We start from the raw sequence: 19,789 nt of genomic DNA, 5'->3' as shown, positions 1-19,789 counted from the left end.
TTCTCAATAACCTGTGGTGAGTTATTCACACTTTTCTATGAACAAATAAGGTTTTATATGTAAGATGGTTAAATAAAGAGCAAAATTATTGATTATTATTATATCATTATTTGTGCCCTTGTCCTATAAGAGCTCTTTGTCACTTCCCACGAGCTGGGTTGTGACGACAACTCACACTCATAAGTTTAATAAATGTATCGTATAGTGTGTGTGTGGCAGGCTTACCCTGGTGCTAGAGGGGGTACGCAGCTGGAGGTTGAATGTTTGAAGGGGTACAGGACTAGAAAAAGTTTGGGAACCACTTGTGTGTAAGATACTTATTGAGTGATACTGGTAAGTGCTTTTGATGAATAATGCCCAGAATGTCCACATGGTGGGGATGTTGGTTTTCTAGTTTCAGATTTTCTCATTTCCTGTCTCAAGTCCACTCTGGACAACACTTTACCAACAATTTGTTATACCCAAGATAGACCACAGCCTCTTTCCAATGCGAGCAAATTAATCATAGTGGTCAGAACTAGCAAGGAGGTGGGTAGAGCCAAGCACAAGCTAGGGAGATCCTATTGGTGCATTCCAGCATGTATTTGCATATTTCTGTTAGGGAACGCCTACTATGTGAAGTGCACGTGTGCAATAACTCAATTTGCCCTTGCACTCCAAAACAACGCAATTTTTTAGAATCTCTGACAAAGGGTAAAGTCTAAAAATTGTATTCCACTCTGCTCGTAAAAAAATCAATCTCGTCCATCTTCTCCAACCGCCGGCCACTGGACTTCCTCTCATCACCATATTTGGTGCTTCAGATTTATACATCGGTCAAACATCTGGCTCATTGTTCTGTGACATTACTCTACACACACATGTCAGGGAACACAGAATTGAGGGGAAAAAAACAACCTGTGTGAAAAATGTGAGCAGCTTGAGGGTGTGTAGACTCCTCATGGCTTTTGTGAGTCTTCTTAGGAGCAATGCTTTATTTTCTTCCCTCCCTCTTTCTTTTGTCAGCTGTGACACAAATGAATAGAGCTATAAACATGAAACACAACAGTGTTTTTTTTATTTTTTTATTATCAAGTTATACAAATAACACTAAAGAAGGTCTCTTTTGAGAGAGACATTTAAACCTCTTGAAATAATTCCATAATATTTAATCTACATCTGAAAAGTCAATGTTAACGAAAACTTAAACAGTCCTCAACAAAGAACATTTCCATATACAGATACAAATAAGTAGTTTGGTCTTATTCAGCATATAATAGAGTACATGTATCACACTTATATCAGATAATAATGTTTGGTCATAGTATCTTATACATTTAATACTGCACTGTATACTTTTGACTGAAGTAGGTATATTCATTTAACGCATTATGCATTGGTCTAGTTGTCTTTTGTGTATCAAACTAGGCTGTAGATTCAGTCTTCAGCTTGTGACAGATTTGCTACTACAAGCGCTGCAGTAAGAGCCAGCCTTGGATTTACAACTAAGCAGAATATATCCCTAGTCAGACATCACAGTCCTAAAGGGGAACTGTATCATCTGTATGTGGAAATATTATGTCTCCTATTACATTGTCAACAAGACAGATCTTACTTTAAAATAGAATGGATACTAATGTAGCTCTCATTCCCAGATCTGAATACAGTATGATGCCCATACAACAGTACAGTGAGACTCATATTTGAATGGAAATACATGTTTTTAGTAGCCTACTCTGGGTTCAATGTTATGTACAGCTTATATGCTTATATGCAGTGAATAGATGGATTGAAATTCACATGGGTTAAATTGGTTGTTACTCCATTATGGTAATTCCCAATAGAAACAGGAAATTCATTCCACTGCGTTCTGTCACAATTTACCCCTGGTAACCCCGGGTTACTCATCAGAAATATATACACCTTTCACGCTTTTTTATGAACATAGCTTTCAATGGCCTCCATTTTATCAGAGTAACATTCTACGTGAAAAATCCAGCTGATTTGGTCACATCATAGTGGACTAGTCTGAGAGATCAACTGCAATTCAATAAACTATCAATTGAAATGTATATATTTTCTCAGATCATAAAGCCCTTATGCAAACAAAATATTAACTTCACATCTCATAACATATACACAAAATAATATTATTGAAATATACAGCTGAACACATGATTTTCAGATTTCTTCTCACCATAAATCCTATAATTTGGTATGATCTGTAAGTCATGTATTGCCCGTCAAATATAATTTAAGCGTACAAGAATACATACATTTATACAGTGAGCTCCAAAAGTATTGGGACAGTGACACATTTTTTGCTGTTTTGGCTCTGTGCTCCAGCACTTTGAAATTGAAATTATACAATGACTAAAAGGTTAATATGCAGACTGTCAGCTTTAATTTGAGGGTATTTTCATGCATATCAGGTGAACCGAAATCACAGCACTTTTTGTACATAGACCCCCATTTTAGGGGAACAAAAGTATTGGGACTAATTCACGTGTGCGTATTAAAGTAGAAAAAGTTAGGTATTTGGTCCCATATTCATAGCACACAATGACTACATCAAGCTTGTGGCTCTACAAATTCAGGAATAATAATTAGTGAGAAAGTCAGATCATGGTAGCGTGCACATTAATGTAGAAGTGTTTAGAAACATTCTATTCTTATTTACAATAAAAGTGACTCCAAAATGACTGCATTATTTATTTATCAAATGTTATTTGTCACATACACGTGTTTAGCAGATGTTATTGCGGGTGTAGCGAAATGCTTGTGTTTCTAGCTCCAACAGTGCAGTAATATCTAACAAGTAATATCTAACAATTTCACAACAATACACACAAATCTAAGTAAAGGAATGGAATTAAGAACATATAAATATTTGGGGGTGCAGTGTCAGAGCGGCATAGACTAAGATACAGTAGATAGTATAGAATACAGTATATACATATGAGATAAGTAATGCAAAATATGTAAACATTATTTAAATGACTAGTGTTCCATTATTAAAGTGGCCAGTGATTGTATATAGGGCAGCAGCCTCTAATGTGCTAGTGATGGCTATTTAACAGTCTGATGGCCTTGAGATAGATGTCTCTCGGTCCCAGCTTTGATGCACCTGTACTGACCTCGCCTACTGGATGATAGCGGGGTGAACATGTAGTGGCTCGGGTGGTTGTTGTCCTTGATGATCTTTTTGGCCTTCCTGTGACATCGGGTGCTGTAGGTGTCCTGGAGGGCAGGTAGTTTGCCCCCGGTGATGCACTGGGCAGACCGCACCACCCTCTGGAGAGCCCTGCGGTTGCGGGCGGTGCAGTTGCCATACCAGGTGGGGATACAACCCAACAGGATGCTCTCAATTGTCCATCTGTAAAAGTTTGTGAGGGTTTTAGGTGCCAAGCCAAATTTCGTCAGCCTCCTGAGGTTGGAGAGGTGCTGTTGCGCCTTCTTTGCCACACTGTCTGTGTGAGTGAACCATTTCAGTTTGTCAGTGATGTGTATGCAGAGGAACTTGAAGCTTTCCACCTTCTCCCCGTCAATTTGGATAAGGGGGTGCTCCCTCTGCTGTTTCCTGACGTCCACGATCAGTTCCTTTGTTTTGTTGAAGTTGAGGGAGAGGTTATTTTCCTGGCACCACACTCCCAGGGCCCTCACCTCCTCCCTGTAGGCGGTCTCATCATTGTTGGTAATCAGGCCTACTACTGTTGTATCGTCTGCAAAGTTGATGAATGAGTTGGAGGCGTGCATGGCCACGCAGTCATGGGTAAACAGGGAGTACCGGAGGGGGCTGAGCACACATCCTTGTGGGGCCCCAGTGTTGAGGATCAGCGAAGTGGAGGTGTTGTTTCCTACCTTCACCACCTGAGGGTGGCCCGTCAGGAAGTCTAGGACCCAGTTGCACAGGGCGGGGTTCAGCCCCAGGGCCTCAAGCTTAATGATGAGCTTAGAGGGTACTATAGTGTTGAATGCTGAGCTATAGTCAATGAACAGCATTCTTACATAGGTATTCCTCTTGTCCAGATGGGATAGGGCAGTGTGCAGCGCGATGGCAACTGCATCGTCTCTGGATCTAAGGAAATTGAAGTGGGTCTAGGGTGTCTGGTAAGATAGAGGTGAAATGATCCTTGACTAGTCCCTCAAAGCACTTCATGATGACAGAAATGAATGCTACGGGGCAAAAGTCATTTAGTTCAGTTACCTTTGCTGGGTACTGGAATAATGGTGGACATCTTGAAGCATGTGGGGACAGCAGACTGGGATAGGGAAAGATTGAATATGTCGTAAACACTCCAGCCAGCTGGTCTGCACATGCTCTGAGGACACGGCTAGGGATGTCGTCTGGGCCAGCAGCCTTGCTAGGGTTAACACGCTTAAATGCCTTACTCATGTCGATCACGGAAAAGGAAAGCCCACAGTCCTTGGTGGCGGGCCGTGTCGGTGGCACTGTGTTATCCTCAAAGCGGGCGAAGAAGGTGTTTAGCTTGTCCAGAAGCAAGACGTCAGTGACCCCGACATGGCTGGTTTTCCCTTTGTAGTCCGTGATTGTCTGTAGTCCCTGCCACATACGTCTTGTGTCTGAGCCGTTGAATTGTGACTCCACTTTGTCTCTATACTGTTTGATTGCCTTACAGAGGGAATAACAACACTGTTTGTATTCACCAATATTCCCAGTCACCTTTTTCCATTGTTAAATGCGATGGTTCGCACTATCAGTTAGGTATATTCATTTCTATTGGGCACAAAATAATCTGAAACAACCAAACAAACAGCCAATTCGTCCAACAAATGTGTAGAGTCACAAGCTTGATGTAGTCATTGCGTGCGATCTAGACCAAATACTTACATTTTCACTACTTTTAGTCCCCTAAAATGAAGGGACTATGTACAGAAAGTGCTGTAATTTCTAAACGGTTCACCCGATATGGATGTATATACCCTCAAATTAAAGCTGACAGTCTGCACTTTAACCTTATAGTCATGGTATCATTTCACATACAAAGTGCTAGAGTACAATGCCAAAATAACAAAATATTTGTCACGGTCCCAATACTTTTGGAGCTCACTGTGTGTCAAACATTTATCCCAACAGAACATAAAGCAAAGTATTCCCTGTACGTTTTTTTTTTTTTTCCCAGGTAAGTTGACTGAGAACACATTCTCATTCATAGCAACGACCTGGGGAATAGTTACAGGGGAGAGAAGGGGGATGGATGAGCAAATTGGAAGCTGGGGATCATTAGGTGGCCATGATGGTATGAGGGCCAGATTGGTAATTTAGCCTGGACACCGGGGTTAACAGTACAAGGGTTGGAAAAATGCATGGTGTCATAATGGAAAAGGTTGGAAGCACTTCATTCAACGGTAAAAACATTGACTTAAATACTGAAATATGAATAACTATTTATATTGATTCAACCTTTCTAGTCCCTCTTGACTACCCTCACCAGTGTGTGCTGCTTGCACAGTTTTTGCCTCTGTGTGTCACTCATGTTGTGCTATGTTGCATGGTAACACTTGACTTGACACCTAGCCTCATTACACGGTCATAACCATGTCATAATATGTCATAACGTTTGACATAACCTGTCATAATATGATCATAACACTGTCATGACATGTTTAAACCTGTTGTGACATTGCGTTATTTTATGGCTGGTTATGACACCTACATAAGAGTGTGAAAACCCACAAAACCTACCACGGTAGTTATTTTATGGCTGGTTATGACACCTACATAAGAGTGTGAAAACCCACAAAACCTACCACGGTAGTTATTTTATGGCTGGTTATGACACCTACATAAGAGTGTGAAAACCCACAAAACCTACCACGGTAGTTACTTTATGGCTGGTTATGACGCGTACAGAAGTGTCAAAACCCACAAAACCTACACACAAAGCAAAACATTCCATTACTCGATAGCCTACATGTCAACAGTTGGTTTATGTTATATACAGTTGAAGTCGGAAGTTTACATACAACTTTATATACAGCCAACTACATTTAAACTCAGTTTTTCACAATTCCTGACATTTAATCCTAGTAAAAATTCCCTGTCTTAGGTCAGTTAGGATCACCACTTTATTTTAAGAATGTGAAATGTCAGAATAATAGTTGAGAGAATGATTTATTTCATCGTTTATTTCTTTCATCACATTCCCTGTGGGTCAGAAGGTTACATACACTCAATTAGTATTTGGTAGCATTGCCTTTAAATTGTTTAACTAAATGTTTCAGGTAGCCTTCCACAAGCTTCCCACAATAAGTTGGGTGAATTTTGGCCCATTCCTCCTGACAGAGCTGGTGTAACTGAGTCAGGTTTGCAGGCCTCCTTGCTCGCACACACTTTTTCAGTTCTGCCCACAGATTTTCTATAGGTTTGCGGTCAGGGCTTTGTGATGGCCACTCCAATACCTTGACTTTGTTGTCCTTAAGCCATTTTGCCACAACTTTGGAAGTATGCTTGGGGTCATTGACCATTTGGAAGACCCATTTGCAACCAAGCTTTAACTTCCTGACTGATGTCTTGAGATGTTGCTTCAATATATCCACATCATTTTCTTTCCTCATGATGCCATCTATTTTGTGAAGTGCACCAGTCCCTACTGCAGCAAAGCACCCCCACAACATGATGCTGCCACCCCCGTGCTTCACGGTTGGGATGGTGTTCTTCGGCTTGCAAGGCTCCCCCTTTTTTCCTCCAAACATAACGATGGTCATTATGGCCAAACAGTTCTATTTTTGTTTCATCAGACCAGAGGACATTTCTCCAAAAAGTATGATCTTTGTCTCCATGTGCAGTTGCAAACAGTAGTCTGGCTTTTTTATGGCGGTTTTAGAGCAGTGGCTTCTTCCTTGCTGGGCGGCCTTTCAGGTTATGTCGATATATGACGTATTTTACTGTGGATATAGATACTTTTGTACCTGTTGTACCTGTACCTACCTTTTGTACCTGTACCTCCAGCATCTTCACAAGGTCCTTTGCTGTTGTTCTGGGATTGATTTGCACTTTTTGCACCAAAGCACGTTCATCTCTAGGAGACAGAACGTGTCTCCTTCCTGAGCGGTATGACAGCTGCGTGGTCCAATGGTGTTTATACTTGCATACTATTGTTTGTACAGATGAACGTGGTACCTTCAGGCATTTGGACATTTCTCCCAAGGATGAACCAGACTTGTGGAGGTCTACAATTTATTTTCTGAGGTCTTGGCTGATTTCTTTTGATTTTCCCATGATGTCAAGCAAAGAGGCACTGAGTTTGAAGGTAGGCCTTGAAATACATCCACAGGTACACCTCCAATTGACTCAAATGATGACAGTTAGCCTATCAGAAGCTTCTAAAGCCATGACATAATTTTCTGGAATTTTCCAAGCTGTTTAAAGGCACAGTCAACTTAAGGTATGTAAACTTCTGACCCACTGGAATTGTGATACAGTGAATTATAAGTGAAATAATCTGTCTGTAAACAATTGTTGGAAAAATTACTTATGTCATGCACAAAGTAGATGTCCTAACCGACTTGCCAAAACTATAGTCTGTTAACAAGAAATTTGTGGTGTGGTTAAAAAACAAGTTTTAATGACTCCAATCTAAGTGTATGTAAACTTCTGACTTCAACTGTATATATACAGTACCAGTCAAAAGTTTGGACACACCTACTCATTCCAGGGTTTTTCTTTATTTTTACTATTTTCTACATTCTAGAATAATAGTGAAGACGTCAAAACTAAGAAATAACACATATGGAATCATGTAGTAACCAAAAAAGTGTTAAAAAATCTAAATATATTTTATATTTGAGATTCTTCAAAGTAGCCACCCTTTGCCTTGATGACATCTTTGCACTCTTGGCATAGTGTATTTTCTTAGTCCAAGTAAAGTGACACAGGGTGGCCAGAATGCTTCATGACAGTGTCATAAAGTGTATTTTCTACAAGTTATTTAAAATATTAAAAAAACATGACTGTAATGAATACATTACAACAACAAAGGATTTAAAAAAGCATTTTAAGAAATTGAAAAAAATGTGGGTTTCGACACTTATGTAGGTGTCATAACCAGCCATAAAGTAACACAATATATATCACAACAGGTGAAAATATATAGGTCATGACAGTGTTATGACCATTATGACAGGTTATGACAAGTTATGTCAGCTGTTATGACATGGTTATGACCAGTTGCGGTAGTCGTTGTGGTGGTGGTATCTTACAATTTGTTGTGAGGGTGTAATGCTAGCGTGTTGATGTTGATACAGTGTTACAGGTTTTTCATTGCATAGGCTGTGTTTGGTTTTCAGTTGAGGACAGGAAGCATTCAGTGGAAAACTTAGCTGAAAATAGGTCTGTTTTCTGTTCTTGTCGTCAAAACATTTGTTTTAAAAGCTACTATTGGCGCGGGAGTCATTTAAACAGTGTCTGGTCGTTTTAATCATGTTCATGTGAGAGTACACATGCCCTTGTCTCAGCCCACTGCCCTGAAACACATACATACACACGCAAGCAAACCTGCATTCTGGGGCTATGGGACATGGGGTGATGGGACTGGGAAACAGAGCAGGGGACCAAAGGACTATCAGTTACACCGCCTGGAGCCAGAGAACAGAGGGAACATGAGCGAGTAATAGGGAGGGAATGAGAGAGAAAATAGCTCTCCAAAAGAAGGGGTGAATAGAGACTTGATGAGAGAGCCGAGAGAAGGAAGAGATGAAAGAAGGCTATGATTACAACTGGAGAGGAGCTGATTAGAAAACGGTAGAGGAGGAATAGAGAGAAGATGAGGAGGAATAGAGAGAAGATGAGGAGGAATAGAGAGAAGATAAGGAGGAATAGAGAGAAGATTACATGTTAGTCATTTATTCAGAGTGACTTATAGGCGCAATTAGGGTTAAGTGCCTTGCTCAAGGGTACATTGACATATTTTTCATTTAGTCGGCTTGGGGATTCGAACCAATGACCTATCGGTTACTGGCGCATAAGCTCTTAAACGTTAGACTACTTGTCGAAAAGGAGGAAGGGTAGGGATGTGCGAGGTAAGGGGTAGTAATGCATCATGATCATGACTCATGTAAAGAGTTTAGTTGTATTCATTGCCTTCATTAGCAATCCACTTCTGGAAGTGGATTCATCTGAAGTGTGCAGCCAGTACGTTGGCCATGTGTGTTAGCCTCGTATGGCCATCCTAATCTTGCTAGCTCGCGAGATCAGGATGGTCCTACAAGGCTACATGTGTGTTAGCCTCGTATGGCCATCCTAATCTTGCTAGCTCGCGAGATCAGGATGGTCCTACAAGGCTACATGTGTGTTAGCCTCGTATGGCCATCCTAATCTTGCTAGCTCGCGAGATCAGGATGGTCCTACAAGGCTACATGTGTGTTAGCCTCGTATGGCCATCTTAATCTTGCTAGCTCGCGAGATCAGGATGGTCCTACAAGGCTACATGTGTGTTAGCCTCGTATGGCCATCTTAATCTTGCTAGCTCGCGAGATCAGGATGGTCCTACAAGGCTACATGTGTGTACCTTGTTAGAGTGAGTTTGTGCTCAACCCAATACCTTCCGAGAGACCGTAGCGTCGATTAGACTTCATTGGTCCTTACACATTTCTGCACCATTGTCTGGGTTTTAGAACTACTGAAACTGACCAAAGGTGCTACTATCACTAGTCCCCTCCCTGTTATGTGACATTTAGTCATGTACAAGTATCCTACTTTTCAACAACAGTTTTGTTTCTTTATTCTCCTTCAGTGGTTAATCATTGTCCTGGTAAACAAATAGATGCACCATTTGTAGAATAGGGTACATCCCTTGCCATTTAAAGAGAGCCTGGTAGCCTTAGCAACACCTCTAGAGCTCTTGTCTGTGCCCTTTACTGTCCGTGCATCGAGGGAAAACACGGAAGACCTCCTCTGGGGTCTGAGATGCTGCAACAAATTCCCTTACACTGACAGCCCAGTGTGTCCTCACATACTCACACGCACTAATAAACACTCCATCAATACCCAGTCTCTAGCCTGGTCCCAGATCTGTTTGTGCCATTGCCTACTCCATTGTCGTTGTCAAGCCGTAACAATTCCATAAGGAGCTGGCAAGAGAGCAGAAACAGACTGGCACCCAGGCTAGACAGTCTCCAGATCCACAATGACTCCTTCATTTCAGCCCCAGGGAAGAAAAATCTGTACATATATACTTTGTCCTCTCCTGTCATCCGGCTTTCCTCTACAGATCCCTAGAGTGATTTCCCACTCTCTCCCTACCTGTCTCTCTCCCTTTCTCTCTCTCTGTCTTGTGCTGGGGCAGAGGCTGATTAGAGCTGACGTGAGGATGGCATTGTCCCTGTCGAGTTAATGTGGCCCCGGGGGTGCCATCATCCCTCTAATGGCCTGAACACAGCGCTTCTAAGGGCTGAGAGAGGGGGGAGCTGTGGGAGTGGGAAATAGAGGATAGAGGCGAAAGAACAAGACCAGAGAAGAATGCATGGAGAGATGTAGTAGAGTTAAAGAAAGGTTTCGAGCAACAAGGAGTTGTGGTAGACATAGAGACCGAGAGGGTCCAGGTTCTGAGGCTCAGAGGTGTTCAGAGAGCGACAGTGTTTCTCTTGCATTATCAATGTCTTGGTGATCTTTGTGGTTCAGTTATTCTACTTGAGTCATGGTGGTGGGTGGCGATGCTGATGCATTGTTGCCCTATCTTTTAACCCCACTTCATCCAGTATCTTTGAAACACTCCGACACTCCTCTGTATCCTGTACATGTTTGTATCTGTTTCTGTATCATTGTAGCTACAGAGGAACTCAGAGCTCCATTCTCAGACAGTGACCTCTGTCTTGCTGTTGGTGGAGTAGCTCTTATGCCTGGTGTGGTGGTAGGAGGATGGGTGGCCGTATGACACAGGGTGGTTGAACATCTCCGGGAAATTCTCTACGCTGTGCTGTCTCCTGGTGGAATAGGCATGCTGGTGTGCTGAGATGTGCCCAGGCTGGGAGGTCTGCCTCTGGACGTGGCGTCCACTGGTGTCCCAGGCTTTCAAGGCCGAGCTAGAGAACAGGGGGTGGCTGGTGGTCTTGGACAGGCGGGACCTCTCCGGGTGGCTCTGGGGGATGGAGATGGAGAGGGGGGCATGGAGGTTGTGGTGGGTGGGGAGTTGGTGGTGGTCTTGGTGAAGGTAGGACTTGTCTTTGGGGTGCAGGGAGATGGGCTGGAAGGCTGGAGGGGCTGCCTGGTACTGGGAGAAGTCCATCAAAGGGTAGCTCTTATAGTATCCCCGAGAGGCAGTGTCCGCTGCAGCAGACAAGAGAGAAGAGAGTTAGTGACCTGAAATTAACTGTCAACTGTCTAAGAAGAGGCCCTGATTTCAGAAAAAAACTAAAATCCTCAACTGTAAAAATCCTGGAAGTTTGTGTTATAAATAGGGTGGGCACTGGGAGGCCAGAGTGTCAGATAACTTCAGCTCAGGGGGACGGGGACAGCCTCGGACTCAGCAGTGAGGCCAGTGTGTGAGATAGCTTCAGCTCAGGGGGACGGGGACAGCCTCAGTCTCAGCAGTGAGGCCAGTGTGTCAGATAGCTTCAGCTCAGGGGGACGGGGACAGCCTCGGACTCAGCAGTGAGGCCAGTGTGTCAGATAGCTTCAGCTCAGGGGGACGGGGACAGCCTCAGTCTCAGCAGTGAGACCAGTGTGTCAGTGTGTCAGATAGCTTCAGCTCAGGGGGACGGGGACAGCCTCAGTCTCAGCAGTGAGACCAGTGTGTCAGTGTGTCAGATAGCTTCAGCTCAGGGGGACGGGGACAGCCTCGGACTCAGCAGTGAGGCCAGTGTGTGAGATAGCTTCAGCTCAGGGGGACGGGGACAGCCTCAGTCTCAGCAGTGAGACCAGTGTGTCAGTGTGTCAGATAGCTTCAGCTCAGGGGGACGGGGACAGCCTCGGTCTCAGCAGTGAGACCAGGTGTCAGTGTGTCAGATAGCTTCAGCTCAGGGGGACGGGGACAGCCTTAGTCTCAGCAGTGAGACCAGTGTGTCAGTGTGTGAGATAGCTTCAGCTCAGGGGGACGGGGACAGCCTCGGACTCAGCAGTGAGGCCAGTGTGTGAGATAGCTTCAGCTCAGGGGGACGGGGACAGCCTCAGTCTCAGCAGTGAGACCAGTGTGTCAGTGTGTCAGATAGCTTCAGCTCAGGGGGACGGGGACAGCCGCGGTCTCAGCAGTGAGGCCAGTGTGTGAGATAGCTTCAGCTCAGGGGGACGGGGACAGCCTCAGTCTCAGCAGTGAGGCCAGTGTGTCAGTGTGTCAGATAGCTTCAGCTCAGGGGGACGGGGACAGCCTCGGTCTCAGCAGTGAGATCAGTGCTTCTAGAACCCCGATCCCTCAGGCACACACACTCCTAACCCTGTTCTGCTCACTTTGTGTGTGTGCTCTCGTGTATTTATTGTACTGTCTCTCTCCATGAACACGTCAATGACGTTCTGTTCTCTCTGAGCTGTGGGTTGAAGTCATAATGCCTCTTTCACACAGATGATGCTTTTGGTTTTCAACGAAGCACCAGAGTTGGTGTCAATTCCATTTCAATTCAGGAAGGATTTTCATAAAAAATATATCACTTCCTGAATTTAGAGAATTTAAATGGAATTGATCCCAACCCAAAATGAGAAACATGTTTGGTGCTGCTGCGTGTGTCTGTCTGCATGTACAGTATGCGTGCATGTGTGTTTGGATGTGTGTTCCTACATGCGTTTATGTACGTGTGTGTGTGTCTACATATGTGTGTGTGTGTCTACATGTGTGTATGTGTAAGTCGTCTCCAGGTCTCTGTCAGGTCGGATCAGTGTTGTCTGCCAGGCGATATGTATGTGTGTGATGCATGGATACTCATTAGAGCCGCGGAGAGACAAATCTAAGAGAGAAAGAGCGAATGTTTCTGAGAGGAATTCAGAGTGCAATGCTTTCCATTCCACTCTAGTCAGTGAATCATCCCTCTATGCCTGAAAAGTAGATTGTGGAGTGACAGAGATTCCGTTCCCTGTCCATTGCTGTATTTCTCTTCAGTCTGTCGGTGTGAATGGTGTGTTCTGTCCCAACACACTGCCATAATGTTGCTTCAGACACAAAATAATACATTACTGTGAATAGTATAGATTGTTCGACTTTAATCTGCCAGTCTGTACCACAACATCACTATAGCTCCTGGGTGCATGTTTAGTTTTTTCCCCTAGCACTACACAGCTGATTCAAATAACTTACTCAACATCAAGCTTTGATTATTTGAATCAGCTGTGTAGTACTAAGGAAATAAACTAAACGTGCACCCAGGACTGAGTTTGGGAAACCCTGGTTTACATGAGCTTCACCAGAACCATATACTGTGTATATACACTCAGCGGCCAGTTTATTGGGTACACCCATCTACTACCGGGCTGGACCCCTTTTTTGCCTACAGAACAGCCTGAATTATTCGAGGCATGGATTCTACAAGGTGTGGCATTCAAATGTTGCTCAATTGGTATCAAGGGACCAAACGTGCCAGGGAAACATTTCCCACACCATTACACCATCACCACCATCCTGTAACCATTGATACCAGGCAGGATAAACCATGGACTGATGCTGCTTACGCCAAATCCTGACTCTGGCATCAGCATGACTCAACAGGAACCGGGATTCGTCGGACCAGATTATGTTTTTCCACTACTTAATTGTCCAGTGTTGGTGATCACGTGCCCACTGGATCCGCTTCTTGTTTTTAGCTGATAGGAGTGGAACCCGTTGTGGTCGTCTGCTACAATAGTCCATCCATGACAAGGACCGACGAGTTGTGTGTTCCAAGATGCCCTTCTGCACACCACTGTTGTACTGCGCCGTTATTTTCCTGTTTGTGGCCTGCCTGTTAGCTTACACCATTCTTGCCATTCTACTTCGACCGTTCTCATAAACAAGATTTTTTTTCCCCCACAGGACTTCACTGACTAGTTGTTTTTTGTTTGTCGCACCATTCTCTGTAACCTTAGTACTTAAATAAAAATTCTTTAAAGTACCACTTAAGTAGTTTTTTGGGGCATCTGTACTATTTCTATTTTTGACAACTTTTACTTCACTACATTCGTAAAGGAAATAATGTACTTTTTACTCCATACATTTTCCCTGACACCCAAAAGTATTCGTTACATTTGAATGCTTAGCAGGACAGGAAAATTGTCAAATTCACGCACTTATCAAGAGAACATCCCTGGTCATCCCTACTGCCTCTGATCTGGTGGACTTAACAAACACAGATGCTTCCTTTGTAAATTATGTCTGAGTATTGGAGTGTGCCACTGGCTATCCATAAATAAAAAATTGTGCTGTCTGATTAAGTAAGGAAGTTTTAATTATTTATACTTTTACTTTTGATAATTAAGTATATATTAGCAATTACATGTACTTTTGATACTTAAGTATATTTAAAACCAGCAATATCTTATTGGGTGATTTTTATTGAGTAATTTTATATTAAAGAGTATCATCTTTACTTTTACTTTTTCTACCACTGCCTAGACACTGTCACGCGTGAAAAGACCAGGGGGCTGGAGGTTTGAGATACTGGAACCAGCGCATCTGGCACCGCCGATCATGCCGCGCTCAGTCGCTAAGGTCACTCGTTTTGCCCATTCTAACGTGCAGGAATATGAAATGGGGGCTTTTATTTCTCTACCCAAAATAGCGTATGTCATGAACATTATGGGGACGAAGCCCAAAACAAATACGTATACATATAACACAGGGCTGTAACCCAAACAAAGAGCAAGGTGTAAACCTCTAATAAATACACGGAACGAGACCAGTAATAACAAGTGCAGACTAACACGGTAACACGCAAGCGAATACAACACAGCACAGGTACACACAAGACCAACGGACACGGAGCAATAATCAACAAGGACAAAGGGGAACAGAGGGCACATATATACACATACTAATCAGGGGGAATGGGAACCAGGTGTGCGTAATGAGACAAGACAGTCCAGGGTTGGTGGTAATGAATCCAGTTCAGTGACGCCTAGAAGGCCCGTGACGTAGACCTCTGGAGCTGGTGAATGGAATGAGCAGCAGTACCTCGAACAGTAACTGAATGCCTCGATGCCTGTCTGCCTGCTTCATATAGCAAGCCACAGCCATGTGAACCTAATAAACTGCCAATGAGTGTATATGGATCTGACCTACACTTTCCAGAAAAGCGCTGAGACTGTATTGCCAGTAGGATATCTCCTTTCATTCATGATATGTCTTTTCCATGAAGGGAGCCTAAACCACATCAGATGCCAGCTTGAAAACCTTACGATGGTTTGAAAAGGTTACAGTGCCAGTCTGGATTATGATCAGCATGATGTCCTAGAGTGCACTGTGTGTGTGTGTGTGTGTGTGTGTGTGTGTGTGTGTGTGTGTGTGTGTGTGTGTGTGTGTGTGTGTGTGTGTGTGTGTGTGTGTGTGTGTGTGTGTGTGTGTGTGCGCGTGCGTGTGTCCACATGTGTATGTTTATATGTGTGTTAATGTGTGTTTATGCATGTGTGTGTGTGCGTGCATGTTTGAGTCCATTATGCTTGTGCGTGTGCGTGTGTGTGTGTGGGGGTGGGTGGGTGGCCTTACCCACAGCCCTGAGGGAGTTGTACTTGTTGAGGCCCAGTCCACTGAGGTTGCTGTGAGGGTGTGGCATTCCTGGGTATAAGGCTGAATTGTTCAGGTGGTAGTGCTCTGTTGGGAGAAAGAAGGATAGAGAGCGAGATGGAGAGAAAAAAAGAGAGAAAAGTTAGTAATAAGATTAATATCACTTTATTTGTCAATTGTACAGACAGCATACTATTTAAATGCTCCTAACAGTTGTGACTGGGATTGAGAATTCTTCTTCCCTTGTCCAGATCTGTCACAGCCCAACACTGTCTGTTGCAAAGTGCTGTTTTGCCAAGGGAGAATGTGGCCCCTAGTGCTAAATGAGGTGTGACTAATTAACAATGGAACAAACAAACTAGGTAGAAAAAAACTGCATCAATGACCGCTGCTGGCCCAGCCTCTGTCATGCTGTCAGGGGGAACAAGAAAAGTGGGACACTGGGGTTGCATAGGGGCAGAGCCATCTCACACCCTGCATGGCTAGTGGCCATAGAACTGGGGTCCGTTAGTAGCCTATATGAACACATACAGTAGCCTCACATGATTATTCCTACATACCGGTACACCGCCATAAAAATCCCCAAGTGTTTTTCCCTATGATGTACTGTTACACCAACATTGCCATGGCATGGCAGCGCAGTTTGCAATATATACAGTGCCTTCGGAAAGTATTCAGACCCCTTCAATTTGTCCACATTTTGTGACGTTACAGCGTTATTCTAAAATAGATTAAATACCAAAAAATCCATACCAATCTACACACAATACCCCATAACGACAAAGCGTAACAGGTTTTTATAAAATTTTGCAAATGTACAAAAATAAAAAACTGAAATACCTTATTTATATAAGTATTCAGACTCTTTGCAATGAGACTCGAAATTGAGCTCAGGTGCATCCTGTTTCCATTGATCATCCTTGAGATGTTTCTACAACTTGATTGGAGTCCAACGGTGGTAAATTCAATTGATTGGACATGATTAGGAAAGGCACACATCTGTCTATATAAGGTCCCACAGTTGACAGTGCACGTCAGAGCAAAAACCAAGCCAAGAGGTTGAAGGAATTGTCCGTAGAGCTTCGAGACAGGATTGTGTCGAGGCACAGATCTGGGGAAGGGTACCAAACAATGTCTGCAGCATTGAAGGTCCCCAAGAACACAGTGGCCTCTATCATTCTTAAATGGAAGAAGTTTGGAACCAGTGGTGTAAAGTATTTAACCTGTCTGGGCTAGGGGGCAGCATTTTCACGGATGGATAAAAAACGTACCCGATTTAAACTGGTTACTACTCTTGCCCAGAAACGAGAATATGCATATTATTAGTAGATTTGGATAGAAAACACTCTGAAGTTTCTAAAACTGTTTGAGTGGTGTCTGTGAGTATAACAGAACTCATATGGCAGGCAAAAAGCTGAGAAAATTCCAAGCAGGAAGTGGCCTGTCTGAGAATTTGTAGTTCTTCTTTCTAGTCCCTTTCGGAAACTACAGTATTTCTGGGGTTACGAAGCACTTTCTAAGGCTTCCATTGGCTCTCTAAAGCCTTCAGAAAGCAGGTTTGAGGCGTCTCCTGTTTCTCAGTGGTCTGCCTGGTGACTAAGAGATTGGATATGCGCATTCACGAGAACACGCTGTTTTTTCTTTTCCTCTTTGAATGAATACACTATTGTCCGGTTGGAATATTATCGCTATTTTACGAGAAAAATACCATACAAATTGATTTTAAACAGCGTTTGACATCCTTCTAAGTACGGTAATGGAACATTTTGAATTTTTTTGTCTCGAAATGCGCTCGCGCGTTACCCTTTGGATAGTGACCTGAACACACGAACAAAACGGAGGTATTTGGACATAACTATGGATTATTTGGAACAAAAACAACATTTCTTGTGGAAGTAGCAGTCCTGGGAGTGCATTCCGACGAAGATCAGCAAAGGTAATACCATTTTTCTAATGCTAATTCTGAGTTTAGTGTGCCCAAAGTTGGCGGGTGTCAAAATAGCTAGCCGTGATGGCTGAGCTATGTACTCAGAATATTGCAAAATGTGCTTTCGTCGAAAAGCTATTTTAAAATCTGACATAGCGATTGCAGAAAGGAGTTCTGTATCTATAATTCTTAAAATAATTGTTATGTATTTTGTCAACGTTTATGATGAGTAAATTAGTAAATTCACCGGAGGTTTTCGGTGGGGATACATTTTCTGAACATCACACGCCAATGTAAAAAGCAGTTTTTTTTATATAAATTTGAACTTGATTGAACAAAACATGCATGTATTGTATAACATAATGTCCTAGGAGTGTCATCTGATGAAGATCATCAAAGGTTAGTGCTTCATTTAGCTGTGTTTTGGGTTTCTGTGACATATATGCTTGCTTGGAAAATGGCTGTGTGATTATTTTGGGCTATGTACTCTCCTAACATAATCTAATGTTTTGCTTTCGCTGTAAAGCCTTTTTGAAATCGGACAATGTGGTTAGATTAACGAGAGTCTTATCTTTAAAATGGTGTAAAATAGTCGTATGTTTGAAAAGTGGAAATGATTGCATTTTTGAGGTTTTTGTATTTCGCGCCACGCTGTTCCACTGGCTGCTGAATAGAGTGGGACGGTGACGTCCCACTAGCCCAGATTAAGTAAAAATACTTCAAAGTACTACTTAAGTAGTTTTTTGGGGTATCTGTACTTTACCTTACTATTTATATTTTTGACAACTTTTACTTTTAACAACTTCTACATTCCTTAAGAAAATGATGTACTTTTTACTCCATACATTTTCCCTGACACCCAAAAGTACTCGTTGAATGCTTAACAGGACAGGAAAATTGTCTAATTCACACACTTATCAAGAGAACATCCCTGGTCATCCCTACTGCCTCTGATCTGGCAGACTCACTAAACACATGCTTCGTTTGTAAATGATGTCTGAGTGTTGGAGCATGTGCCTGGCTATCAGTGAATTTAAAAACAAGAAAATGATCCCACCTGCTTTTCTTAATTATTTATAATTTTACTTTAACTTTTGATACTTAAGTACACTGCTCAAAAAAATAAAGGGAACACTTAAACAACACAATATAACTCCAAGTCAATCACACTTCTGTGAAATCAAACTGTCCACTTAGGAAGCAACACTGATTGACAATAACTTTTACATGCTGTTGTGCAAATGGAATAGACAACAGGTGGAAATTATAGGCATTAAGCAAGACACCCCCAATAATAGAGTGGTTCTGCAGGTGGAGACCACAGACCACTTCTCAGTTCCTATGCTTCCTGGCTGATGTTTTGGTCACTTTTGAATGCTGGCGGTGCTTTCACTCTAGTGGTAGCATGAGACGGAGTCTACAACCCACACAAGTGGCTCAGGTAGTGCAGCTCATCCAGGATGGCACATCAATGCGAGCTGTGGCAAGAAGGTTTGCTGTGTCTGTCAGCGTAGTGTCCAGAGCATGGAGGCGCTACCAGGAGACAGGCCAGTACATCAGGAGACGTGGACGAGGCCGTAGGAGGGCAACAACCCAGCAGCAGGACCGCTACCTCCGCCTTTGTGCAAGGAGGAGCAGGAGGAGCACTGCCAGAGCCCTGCAAAATGACCTCCAGCAGGCCACAAATGTGCATGTGTCTGCTCAAACGGTCAGAAACAGACTCCATGAGGGTGGTATGAGGGCCCGACGTCCACAGGTGGGGGTTGTGCTTACAGCCCAACACCGTGCAGGACGTTTGGCATTTGCCAGAGAACACCAAGATTGGCAAATTCGCCACTGGCGCCCTGTGCTCTTCACAGATGAAAGCAGGTTCACACTGAGCACATGTGACAGACGTGACAGAGTCTGGAGACGCCGTGGAGAACCTTCTGCTGCCTGCAACATCCTCCAGCATGACCGGTTTGGCGGTGGGTCAGTCATTGTGTGGGGTGGCATTTCTTTGGGGGGCCGCATGTGCTCGCCAGAGGTAGCCTGACTGCCATTAGGTACCGAGATGAGATCCTCAGACCCCTTGTGAGACCATATGCTGGTGCGGTTGGCCCTGGGTTCCTCCTAATGCAAGACAATGCTAGACCTCATGTGGCTGTAGTGTGTCAGCAGTTCCTGCAAGAGGAAGGCATTGATGCTATGGACTGGCCCGCCCGTTCCCCAGACCTGAATCCAATTGAGCACATCTGGGACATCA

At 43.4% G+C, this 19,789-nt stretch overlaps 1 protein-coding gene across 1 annotated transcript in view; it reads right to left on the bottom strand.

Annotated features, from left to right (window-relative positions):
- Window positions 1–7,984: 7,984 nt before the first annotated feature.
- The window catches only part of shisa8b (shisa family member 8b), a 37,294-nt gene continuing 25,489 nt past the window's right edge, over window positions 7,985–19,789 (bottom strand). The window contains exons 5-6 of the mRNA XM_014179619.2: window positions 15,600–15,704; window positions 7,985–11,266 (exon numbers count right to left, since the gene is read on the bottom strand). Of these exons, the coding sequence (XP_014035094.2) occupies window positions 10,794–11,266; window positions 15,600–15,704 (578 nt within the window). The 3' untranslated portion in view covers window positions 7,985–10,793. The remainder of the gene's footprint in view (window positions 11,267–15,599; window positions 15,705–19,789) is intronic.

Source organism: Salmo salar, chromosome ssa28 (assembly GCF_905237065.1).
Source record: "Salmo salar chromosome ssa28, Ssal_v3.1, whole genome shotgun sequence".
Lineage (NCBI taxonomy): Eukaryota > Metazoa > Chordata > Actinopteri > Salmoniformes > Salmonidae > Salmo > Salmo salar.
Note: the sequence above shows the minus strand (reverse complement) of the source record. Positions and strands in the feature narration are given on the sequence as shown.